Source organism: Pan paniscus, chromosome 2 (genome assembly GCF_029289425.2).
Source record: "Pan paniscus chromosome 2, NHGRI_mPanPan1-v2.0_pri, whole genome shotgun sequence".
Lineage (NCBI taxonomy): Eukaryota > Metazoa > Chordata > Mammalia > Primates > Hominidae > Pan > Pan paniscus.
Genome location: NC_085926.1, coordinates 134356971 through 134369193, shown reverse-complemented (window position 1 = coordinate 134369193; position 12223 = coordinate 134356971). Strand labels below are relative to the sequence as shown.

General features: G+C 38.3%; 1 protein-coding gene and 1 non-coding gene across 5 annotated transcripts in view; both read left to right on the top strand.

Annotated features, from left to right (window-relative positions):
- The window catches only part of STAG1 (STAG1 cohesin complex component), a 407390-nt gene that overhangs the window by 303829 nt on the left and 91338 nt on the right, over positions 1 to 12223 (top strand). For all 4 annotated transcript variants that reach the window (XM_034957447.3, XM_034957449.3, XM_034957448.3 and 1 more), the window contains one exon: positions 6242 to 6345. In XM_034957447.3, coding sequence (XP_034813338.1) covers positions 6242 to 6345 — 104 coding nt within the window. The remainder of the gene's footprint in view (positions 1 to 6241; positions 6346 to 12223) is intronic.
- LOC112439374 (U6 spliceosomal RNA) lies at positions 9729 to 9830 on the top strand. Its single transcript, XR_003027671.1, has one exon. It is a non-coding gene; the product is annotated as a U6 spliceosomal RNA (small nuclear RNA).

Genomic DNA, 12223 nt, shown 5'->3' with positions numbered 1-12223 from the left:
AAGGTTGGTTTGGCTTGGCTTGGGTTTGGTTGGTTGGTTTTAGCTAGAAAAGTAACTTACCAGATGGGAACATTTTTGGAAGTCAACCACAGTTTTACTGATTGAATCTAGGTAGGCAGAGTCTGAGAAATTAGGCATAACAGTTGCAGAACTGTATCTACATAATGACTTAATTTTTTAAATACATTTTATCTCTATGCATGTTGTACCACATGCAAACCACATATAGGCTCTGGCATGGAGTGGCATCTAAATTAATTTTCTGTGCTAGTATTTTGCTGTATTTTATGACAACAAAATGCTACCAGTAACTTTTTTTTAAAGTAATTTTTTAGATAGGTGGAATGTGGTAGAATTCCAGTGGAGAAGGCTGTGGTTAGCAGTTGGAGATGTAGGACTAAATTCTGGGAAAGCAGACACACTGTGACAGACTACCAACATCAGTTTAAATCACAATGGCCTTAAGACTGTATTACAGTGTTTGTGTGTGTGTGTGTGTGTGTGTGTGTGTGTGTGTGTGTGTGTGTGTGTCGGGGGGTGTTTTACAGCAAAATCAAGTTGCTGAATAAATTTTTAGTATAATGTGAGGATCTGGTTCTTGTCAACAGCTCTGCCACCAGGTAACAAGACCATAACCAAATCATGTAACTTCTGGATATAAGCTTCTTAAACTGTAAAATGAGAAACTTTATTTTTTTTTATGGGTTTTTTTTTTTTTTGAGTCTGGGTCTTGCTCTGTTGCCCAGGCTGTAGTGCAGTGGCGGATCTCGGCTCACTGCAACCTCCCAGGTTCAAGCGATTCTCATGCGTCAGCCTCTCTAGTAGCTGGGATTACAGGCGCTCACCACCACACCTGGCTAATTTTTGTATTTTTAGTAGAGATGGGTTTCCCCATGTTGGCCAGGCTGGTCTCGAACTACTGACCTCAAGTGATCTGCCTGCCTTGGCCTCCCAAAGTGCTGGGATTACAGGAATGAGCCACCACACCTGGCTGAGAAACTTTAACTAGATAATCTTCTTTGGTTATTTCTAGTGCTAACATTCTGTAATCCAGTTGATGAATGAAGTAGCTGTAAATAATAAGATTCTTAAAAGCAGGAATTATTAATTCATTAATAATTTAAAAATATTTATTAACTATATGAGTCAAATATTATGCTAAGTGCTGAGCGTATAGTGTTATACTAGATGAGCTCACTGCCAATATGGAGCTTACATTCTCCTGAAGAAGGCAGACCAAAATTGAGTAAATATTCAAAATAATTTCAAGAGTTAATAAGTAGCTTTGGTGGATAATTATAGGAGATCTATCTTTAGACTGAATCCTGATGGAAGACCTTCCTGAGCAGGCCACCTGTGAGCCAAGAAACTAAATGATAAGGCAACCAGGCACGGTGGCTCATGCCTTTAATCCTAGCACTTTGGGGAGCCAAGGCGGGCGGATCACTTGTGGTTAGGAGTTCAAGACCAGCCTGGCCAGCATGGTGAAACCCCGTTTCTACTAAAAATCCAAAATGTTAGCTGAGTGTGGTGGCACGTACCTTGTCATCCCAGCTACTCGGGAGACTGAGGCAGGAGAATCACAGGAACCCGGCAGGCAAGATCATGCCACTGCACTCCAGTCTGGGCAATAGAGCGAGACTCCATCTCAAAAAAAAAAAAAAGAAAAGAAACTAAACGATAAGGGACCAGATATGGAAATTGTCATAAAAGAGCTATCTAGATAGAGGAAATAACAGTTTCAAAGTATCTGAAACATGAATGATGTTATGTTCTAGGAGATGCAATAGCTGGAACATAATGAGCCAATGATACAAGATGTAATAGAAGCAGAAATCAGATGATATAGAGCATTTTAGTTTATAAGTGAACTTATCCTAAATGTAATAAGATGCTTTTGAAGATTTTAAACAGGGGAATAATGTGATCCAATGCATATTTTAAGAAGAATCCCTTTCATAAACATTGTTTGGAAAAATACATAATCATTGCAGTGGTCTCTATGAGGAATGATGGTAAAAATATAAAAGAGGGAGATGGCTTATAAAGAGGGAAAGAGCCCATGGCTGAGTTAAAGATTGTGGATAGGGGATGAAAGCAGGAAGAGCAAGAAAGAATGAGAGTTCTACCTAACTATAAAAAGGATAAGAGATAATTATAACCTTTGCAAGCCCAGTAAAGAGGATGTTCAAGAGAGCCATAGTTAATAATATATATTGCAGAGGAGAAAAAACACTACACAAATCATTTTGTGATGATTTAGGTCATTGGTGATTTTAAAGCATGATTCAATGATACCATATATATTCAGTGATACTAAAAGGGAGAAGCCAGAGTTCAAGGTGATAAGACTAAAATCAATAGTGAGGAAATGGAGATGCTGTGTAGAAACTTGTATAGTTATATGTTGTGTTAGGAAGTTGAAATGACAGTTTGTACCATGAAGAGCTACCCATTTGTTTCAGTCAGTGTGGCTGTTTGGCTCTTGCCTGTGGCTTAAGGCTTGTTTGCTTTCAATTTTATTATGTAGTTTTGCTGTCATATCCCAAAAGGAGTTTCAATTAAATTTCAACTGCTTTTGAGTTTACCTTATCTCCCCGTTCAGGGTAAGTTTCTAAGTGGATGGCTTCAAATGATAAAGTAACAAAATTGATGGAATTGAACACTGTGCAAGGTTGAGTTATGCTTCAACACTACTGTGAATTTTACTCCCACTATAATGGGAGAATGTTTCTGTTCTTGAGATAAGTTGTTCTGTCCTTCCTCACTTTCCATAAGACTGTGTTTTCTTCCTAAATAACAGACAATGCATTTAGTTCATGGGCAGCCTTGTACTTCCTTTAGCTCCAGCCAAATGTGAAAAATTATGAATTTCTGAAATCATAAAAATAGAACTTTAGTTGTTATTGAGCAAAAAGCTTTTTTTGTATTACTAGGCATTGGATCATTTGGATACAGATGGACAAGCTGATGTTTCATTTGTTTTTCCTAAGATAAGCTAAAGTTCATGTGTTTTTTTAAAAGACAATTGTTAAAACACTGAATTAAGATGTACATACATATTTTTACAAGATAATTTTGGTACAGAATAAAGAACAAGATGTATCTTTTTTGCCTTTTCTTTGGTTTTGCTCCAACTTAGTTTAAAATAATCAATGTAAACTTTTAAACCTTTGTAAATTAATTGAATTCTTAAATTTATACCTAGTTCTGTGTCTATAATACCTACATCTACTGGTCTTCAATATAAATAAGTATACAGAGGGAAGGAGAAAGAAAGAACTAAACTATTCGAATTATCAAAATCTGAGTTTAAGGCTGGGCACAGGGGCTCACACCTGTAATCTAGCACTTTGGGAGGCCGACATGGGTGGATCACTTGAGCTCAGGAGTTCGAGACCAGCCAGGCCAACATGGTGAAACCCTGTCTCTACTAAAAGTACAAAAATTAGCTGGGCGTGGTGGTACATGCCTGTAATCCCAGCTACTCAGGAGGCTGAGGCAGGAGAATCACTTGAACCTAGGAGGCAGAGGTTGCAGTGAGCCGAGATCACGCCACTGTACTCCAGCCTGGGTGACAGAGTGAGACTCCACTTCCAAAAAAACCAAAAATATCTGAGTTTAAAAATATGTAAGAATGAGGCCAGGCGTGGTGGCTCATGCTTGGAATCTCAGCACTTTGAGAGGCTGAGGCCGGTGGATCACTTGAGGTCAGGAGTTTGAGACCAGCCTGGCCATCATGGTGAAACCCCGACTCTCCTAAAAATACAAAAATTAGCGGGGTGTGGTGGCACACCTGTAATCCCAGCTACTTAGGAGGCTGAAGCAGGAGAATCCTTTGAACCTGGGAGGTGGAGGTTGCAGTGAGCTGAGATCACGCCATTGCGTTCTGGCCTGGGCGACGGAGCAAGACTGTCTCAAAAAAAACAGGCTGGGTGCAGTGGCTCACACCTGTAATCCCCGTGCTTTGGTAGGCCAAGACGGGTGGATCACGAGGTCAGGGGTTCAAGACCAGCATGGCCAAGATGGTGAAACCCCGTCTCTACTAAAACTACAAAAATCAGCCAGGAGCGGTGGCAGCCACCTGTAATCCCAGCTACTCGGGAGGCTGAGGCAGGAGAATCACTGGAACCTGGGCGGCAGAGGTTGCAGTGAGCCAAGATAGCCTCACTGCACTCCAGCCTGGGTGACACGAGTGAAATGCTGTCTCAAAAAAAAAGAAAAAAAATTCGGGAAAGTATAGAATCTATGTGAAGGAAACCATAGTTTTAATTAAATGACTTAAGATCTCAAAAGTGAAAAGCTATATTGTATTTCTAGCTGAAAATGTCATTTTTTTAAATGGTACTAGTCATAATTCCAGTGGGTTTGAGAGAGTTCTGGGAGATATGGTGAATACAAACTAACTAAGCAAAATGATTTTAAAGTTTATGTAGAATTTTAAGCTTATGCTGAAAAGACAGTATAGCGTAGTGCTTAAGAGAACTGACTCTGGGGTCAAACTACCTGAGTTCATATATTTGAATGCTCTACTGCTGGCTAAGTGCATTTTTCTATGGCTCATTCTCCCTGTCTGTGAAGTGAGGATATTAGTTCCTATCTCTTAGAAATGTTTTGTGGATAAAACAAGTTATTACATATAAGCCACTTATGATCGTGCTTTAGATATAGAAAATTCTTAATAAATGAATTGCTATTAGCGTTATAGAAATTAAACAAAATTTTAGAACAAGGGCTAGATAAGGGAAACTCACTTATATATTCAAGTTGGTTGAATTAAGTTACATATTAAGTTATAACAAATTATGCCATAAGTCTAGTATAATCAAAGCAGTAAAGCATTGTCATAGAAATATACAAATAGATTAGTGAAACTAAAGAATCAAAAAATGCCTGAACCATGTTTAAAAATGACATTTAAATTAAAAAGGGAAATCTGGTTTAACAGTGGTGGAGACAACTGGCTATTTGGTGGGAATAAACAGACCCACCTACTATCATCAGAAATAAATGCCAAATAGGTTAAAAATACAAAAGTGAGCAAGCAAGAGAGACAGAAAAAGTGAAAGGAAGAAAGAGCAAAAGAGCAAGCAAGCACACGAGACAGCAAAAGATGAAATAAATTAGAAGAAAATGAAGAACATATTAGTGTAATCTCCAGGACAGAGAGATCTTTGAAGGCAATACAAGAAACCTGGAAGCCATAAAACAAAAGGAGACAGACGTGACTTTTTAAAAATTAACAATTTCTGTCTGACAAAAGATACCATGAAGAGTCTGATAACAAATGACAAACTGGGAGAAAATACTTGCACCATTCAAAAGATAAAAAGTACTACCCCTACCATACAAGAGTTCTCAGATTGATAAGAAAGGTGAATAGTAGCACAAAAACAGGTGAAGAATAAACATAGACAAATCTTAGGGAAAAATAGAAAATATATTCCACTTAACTAATTAGTAGATAGGAAGGAGCAAAATAATAACCAAATACCCCTTTTCAACCATTGGACTGGCAAAAATTAAAATGGTTTATAACATCTAGTGTTCACAGGGATATAAGGAACCAAACATTCATAACATTGCAGTTGGGGATATAAATTATAATAAATAATCTTATGATTTCTCAATATCAAGGTCTTGCCATTTGAATCCATTATTTCTTCTTTGGAGAATTTATTGTACAGAAATAAATGTATCAGTTACATAAATATATATCTATTAATGATGTTTATTGAAGCATTGTTCAGTGTCAAAAAACAGGAAATTATTTGAATGACCATAAGTAGAAGGCTGACTGAATTATGGTACATACATTAGATAGTAATTTATTAAGATAATTACTATGTGTGTATTGACTTGAAAAATATTGTCTGTTAAGTTTTTAAAAACATACAACATAGTCTTTTTCATTAAAAAAGAAAAATTATATTAGGAGTTTTGAAATTATGTAGAAGGAAACACTGTGAAATTTTAGAATTGCCTAACTTAGAAAGGTAGCATTAGAAGAGACCAGAGTTTATCCTCTTATTCTTTACTTTGTATCTCTTTCCTATTTGACTTATGACAGCAAGCACATAATTACTTTAAAAAAAAAAAAAGAAATAGCAAAGTACAGAGCTTAACTTTAGTCTTTAAGCAGTAATAGAATGTTTTCAGTTTTTTAAATAATGTGTTCATTTTTAATACGTGGTTGTTGTAAAACTGTCTACTCATGCTCATGTATTTTGTTTTACCTTAGCAATGTCTGATCGTCAAGAGAGTGCTCTTATAGAGCTAATGGTTTGTACAATTCGTCAAGCTGCTGAGGCACATCCTCCAGTGGGAAGGGGTACCGGCAAGAGAGTAAGTTACATTAGTGAGAAATCTCCTAAAAGGTTTTTAATGGCAATTAACTGTCTTAAATATTTGGAAATTTTACTGATATTTGTATCCCTAAAAACATGGTGTTTTTATAAATGATGGACTATGGTGCTTCATCTTTATATTCTATATGCTATACTTAGGTTCCAAAAATAGATTCTTTCCTTCATGCTCCCATAGCACCTGTACCTGCTTCTGTTATTGTACTTACGTATTTTATATATATATATATATATATATATTTTAAGGATTTTTACGTCTATTAAAAGTACATAAAGGCTCTGGAAGCAAAATGCCTAGTTTGCAAGTTCTTCTATTTAGCAGCTATATAATCTTTAGATAGATGAATGATTTTTGTATGTCTTAGTTTCCTTATCTATAATATGGGACTAGTAATACAGGTATTTATATTAAAGATGAGTTCAGATAATCATAGATGGAGAGACTCCTGGCTCTGTTGGTTTGAAGAGGTAGGCAGATCTTTCTGCAAAAAGCAAGTATAAAACTGGAATGTATTGTCAAAAACATTACATCAGGGCTCTGGAAATTCACCAAAGATTAAAAAAAAAAACACATTGGGAAATATTTTTTCCTGAAAAATTGATAGAGCTTCAGGTAAAAGCAGCGGAAGTCTGTGGCCTTCTTGCCAATACACATGTACCCACATGCTTGGTCGATAAGATCTGTAGTTTGTTACCAGAGTGGCACTGCGTGCAAAAACCAGAAGCTTTGTTGTCAGAGAGAATGGATTAAGTGGCTCATGCCTGTAATCCTAGCACTTATGAGGCCTAGGTGGGGGATTACTTGAAGTCAGGAGTTCAAGACCAGCCTGGCCAACATAGTGAAACCCCATCTCTACTAAAAATACAAAAATGAGCTGGGCAGGGTGGCATGCGCCTGTAGTTCCAGCTACTCGAGAGGCTGAAGCAGGAGAATCACTTGAACCCAGAGGCAGAGGTTGCAGGGAGCCGAGATCATGCCACTGCCCTCCAGCCTGGGTGACAGAGCAAGACTCTGTCCCGCCCCCCCCCCAAAAAAAAGAAAACAAAAATTAAAATCTTTAGTTACTGTATTATTCAAAAATGTCTACTTTCAAGAAAAACTACAACCATGCAAAGAAACGGTAAAATGTGACCATACTCAGGAAAAAAAGCAGACAATAGAAATGGCTTCTCAGTAGGCCTATATGTTGGATTTAGCAGGCAAAGACTTCAGAGGCCTTTTAATAAGTATATTCAAAGAATTACAGGAAAATATGAAAACAAGAAGTAGAGAATCTCAATAATGAAAACCCAAATGGAATTTCTGGTGAGAAGTACAATGCACAAATTTAAAATTAACTGAGTAAGTTAATTAGCAGATTTAAGATGATGAAAGAGACAATAGAAAAACATGAAGATTAATAGAAATTATCCATTCTGAAGAACAGAGAAGAAAAAAGATTGAAGAAATACTATCAGAGCCTCAGAAATGTATGGAAGCACCATCATGTGCACTGAAATATGTATAATGGGAATCCCAGAAGGAAAGGAGAGAGGAATAGAGGCAGAAAAAATATTTGAAGAAATAATCCCTGAAAACCTCCCAAATTTGATGAGAGACAATTTGCAGATTCAAGAAGCTTAACAAAATCCAAATAAAATAAACACAAAAGTTCCACATATAGACACAACATAGTCACATTGTTAAAAGACAAAGACAAAAAGTCTTGAAAGCAACAAGAGATAAACAACTAATGTAGAGGGCAGTAGCAATAGTATTAACAGTTAGCTTATCAGAAATAGTGGAGTCCAGAAGACAGTGGAATGACATATTCAGTGAAAGTCAACAAAATGGCCAACCAAGAATTATAAATTTAATAAGATTATCTTCCAAAGATGAAGGTGTAAAAAACCATTACCAGAGAAACAAAAAGGAAAAATTTGGAGAATGTGTTGCTAGATCTCCCATACCAGAAATGCTAAAAGAAGTCCTTCAGCCAGGCACAGTGGTTCACGCCTGTAATCCCAGCACTTTGGGAGGCCGAGGCAGGTGGATCACAAGGTCAGGAGTTCGACTCCAGCCTGGCCAACATGGTGAAACCCTATCTCTACTAAAAATACAAAAATTAGCCAGGCATGGTGGCATACGCTTGTAGTCCCAGCCACTCGGAAGGCTGAGGCAGGAGAATCTCTTGAACCCGGGAGGCCGAGGTTGTGGTGAGCCAAGATCGTGCCACTGCACTCCAGCCTGGGCAACAGAGTGAGACTGTGACTCAAAAAAAAAGAAAAGTCCTTCAAGCCATAAGGAATATCATAAGGTGATAAAACAAATCCACAAGAAGGAATGAAAAAAGAAGGAATGAGCTGGGTGCAGTGGCTCACTCCTGCAGTCCTGTCACTTTGGGAGGCCAAGGCAGGTGGATTACCTAAGGTCAGGAGTTCAAGACCAGCCTGGCCAACATGGCGAAACCCCATCTCTACTAAAATTACAAAAATTAGCTGGGCATGGTGGCACATGCCTGTAATCCCAGCTACTCGAGAGGCTGAGGCAGGAGAATTGCTTGAACCCAGAAGGCAGAAGTTTCAGTGAGCTGAGATCACCCCACTGCACTCTAGCCTGGGTGACAGAGTAAGACTCCGTCTCCAAAAAAAAAAAGGAAGAATGTAAATCTGAAATGGTAAGTATGTGAGTGGATATAAAAGGTAAAAGGCTGTGTGTGTGTGTGTGTGTGTGTGTGTGTGTGTGTGTGTGTGTGTGTGTGTGTCTATGTCTGTTTCCTTCTCTTAATTTCCTTGAAAGAACATGAAATTATTTAAATCAAGCTTGTCCAACCTGTGGCCTGCAGGCTGCATGTGGCCCAGGACAGCTTTGAATGCAGCCCAACACAAATTTTTAAACTTAAAACACTATGAGATATTTTCGCTTTTTTTTTTTTTTTTAAGCTCTTCAGCTATCGTTAGTGGTAGTGTATTTTATGTGTAGCCCCAGACAATTGTTCTTCCATTGTGGCCCAGGGAAGCCAAAAAATTGGATACCCCTGATTTAAGTAGATAATTATAGCACTATAGTGTTGAGATTATAACATAAATATATGTGACAAGAGTAACACAAAAGGGAAAAAGATACGGAACTATATTGGAGCAAAATTGCTATGTTTTATTATAATTAATTCAATATCAACCTGAAGTCAGTTACAAGTTAAAAATGTATATTATAATCCCTACAGTAATCATTCATATTTAAAAATAAAAAACAGAGGAATTATAGTGGTCCTCATCTGCTAGAGACATATGCTGAAATATTTAAGGGTGAAATTATATACCGTTTACCCTTGAACAATGCAGGGGTTAGTGGCACTGACCTGCACAGTCAAAAATCCATGTGTGCTCACTTCGGCAGCAGATATACTGAATTTGGATCAATATAGAGAAGATGAGCATGGCCCCTGTGCAAGGATGACATGCAAATTTATGAAACATTTTTATGAATCTTAAAATTTAAAAAATTCACGTGTAACTTTTGATTCCCCCAGAACTTAACTACTATAGCCTACCAATAACCTAAATGATCAGAAGCCTTAAAGCTGTTAACACAAACAATGGATTAACACATTTTGTATGTAATATGTATTATACACTGTATTCTTGCAATAAAGTAAGCTAGAGGAGAAAAAAGTTTTTAAGAAAATCAGAAGGAAGAGAAAATATATTTACTATTTATTAAGTGGATCAACATAAAAGTCTTCATCCTTGACATGTTGACATTGAGTACACTGGGGAGGAGGAAGAGGGTTTTTGTCTTGCTGTCTCCAGTAGCAGAAGCAGAAGAGATGGAGGAGATGGAAGGAGAGGCAGGTACACTCACTGTAACTTTACAGAAATACACTGTAATTTCTGTCTTTTTGCTTTTTCATTCTGTGTGATACCAATCCTCCTTCCACTATTTGCTTTAATTTCAGTGCCCACGTAATACAAGGGTCTGTGTCACCAAAGAAGCAAAAGCAGTCTTAAATAATTGGAATTCTTCTGCCAAATTATCTAATGTTGATTTAGGCACCCCTTCTTCAGCATTTTCTTCCTCATCATCTGGTACCAGTTCAGAAGCACTCATCTCCATCAAGTCATCCTCTATTAGTTCCTCTGGTGTAGTCTTTTTTGTTTTTGAGACAGAGTTTCGCTCTTGTCATCCAGGCTGGAGTGCAGTGGCGTGATCTGGGCTCACTGCAACCTCCACCTCCCGGGTTCAAGCGATTCTCCTGCCTCAGACTCCCAAGTACCAGGGATTACATGCACCCGCCACCAGGGCCAGCTAGTTTTTGTATTTTTAGTAGACACAGGGTTTCGCCATGTTGGCCAGGCTGGTGTCGAACTCCTGACTTCAGGTCATCCACCCGTTTTGGCCTCCCAAAGTGCTGGGATTACAGGTGTGAGCCACCTCTCCCAGCCTGCACTCTGTTCCAGGCTGGAGTGCAGTGATGCTATCTGGGCTTACTGCAACCTCTGCCTCATGGGTTCAAGTAATTCTCCTGCCTCAGCCTCCCGAGTGGCTGGGTTTTACAGGCCTGTGCCACCACGCCTAGCTAGTTTTCTGTATTTTTAGTAGATACGGGGTTTCACCATGTTGGCCAGGCTGGTCTCGAACTCCTGACCTCAGGTGATTCTCCCACCTTGGCATCCCACAGTGCGGGGATTGCAGACGTGAGCCCTCATTCCTGGCTGGTGTCTATTTGCTCTCTAATTTCTCTAAGATCTATATGTTGAAGTCTTTCATTCCCCACATTTTATACTATAACCACAATCTCTTTGATGATTTTCTTGATTGGTTCTGTCATAAGTTCTGTGAAATCATACATAACATCTGGACACAGTTTTCTCCAACAGATATTTATTTTGGGGGGCTTGATGGCTTTAGAACAACAATGGCATTTTCAGTGGTGTAATTCTTCCAGACTTCCATCATATTCTATCAGGGTTCTCTTCAATAGTGTTGACAGCCCTTTCCATTGAGTACTATGTTTAATGACCTTTAAGGGTTCTATGGACCCCTGATCTGTAGGCTGATTTAGAGATACTGTGTTTAGGAGCAAGTAGACCATTTTGATGCCTGTGGTGTTGAACTTACTGGGCTCTGGTTGGTCAGGGGCATTGTCCGTTATCAGAAGAACTTTAAAAGGCAATCCCTTACTGGCAAGGTACTTCCTGGCTTCAGGGACTTTAAAGCGTCAGTGGAAACCAATCCAGAAAAGGGGTCCTTGTTGTCCAGGCCTTCTTGTTACACATTACTGGCAAAAAAGACAGGCAGCTGATGTTTATCTTTTCCCTTCAAGGCTTTTGAGAGTTAGCAGCTTTACAGATAAGGGCAGTCCTGATCATAAACCCAGCTTCATTTGCACAAATGAGTAGATTAGTGTATTTCTTCTTGCTTTAAAGTGGTACTCACCTCTCTTCCTTACTAATAAGTGTCCTTTGTGGCATTTTTTTTTTCCAGAATAGGGCACTTTGATCTGCATTAAAAACCTGTGCAGGCAGATATCCTTTTCTTCAGTGATTTTCTTAATGGCGTCTTGGAGAGTGGTCAGCTGCCTCTTGGTCAGCAGAAACAGTTTTTCCTGTTCTCTTGACATTTTTAAAGTGAAACCTCTTTCTAAAATTATCAAACTATCCTTTGCTGGCTTTAAATTCTCAGCTTTGTAACCTTCACATTCCTTTGGCTTTAAGTTGTTATTATATGACTTCACTTTTTTAAAATCATATGAGTATAGGTGTGCCTTTTTTATAGCAATTCTGCACCCATATATAAGCTGTACTTCTAATGTGAAATAAAAAGGTATTTTGCAAAAGGTACAGTGGTTTTGGCACCTGCTAGTATAGCAGTAATG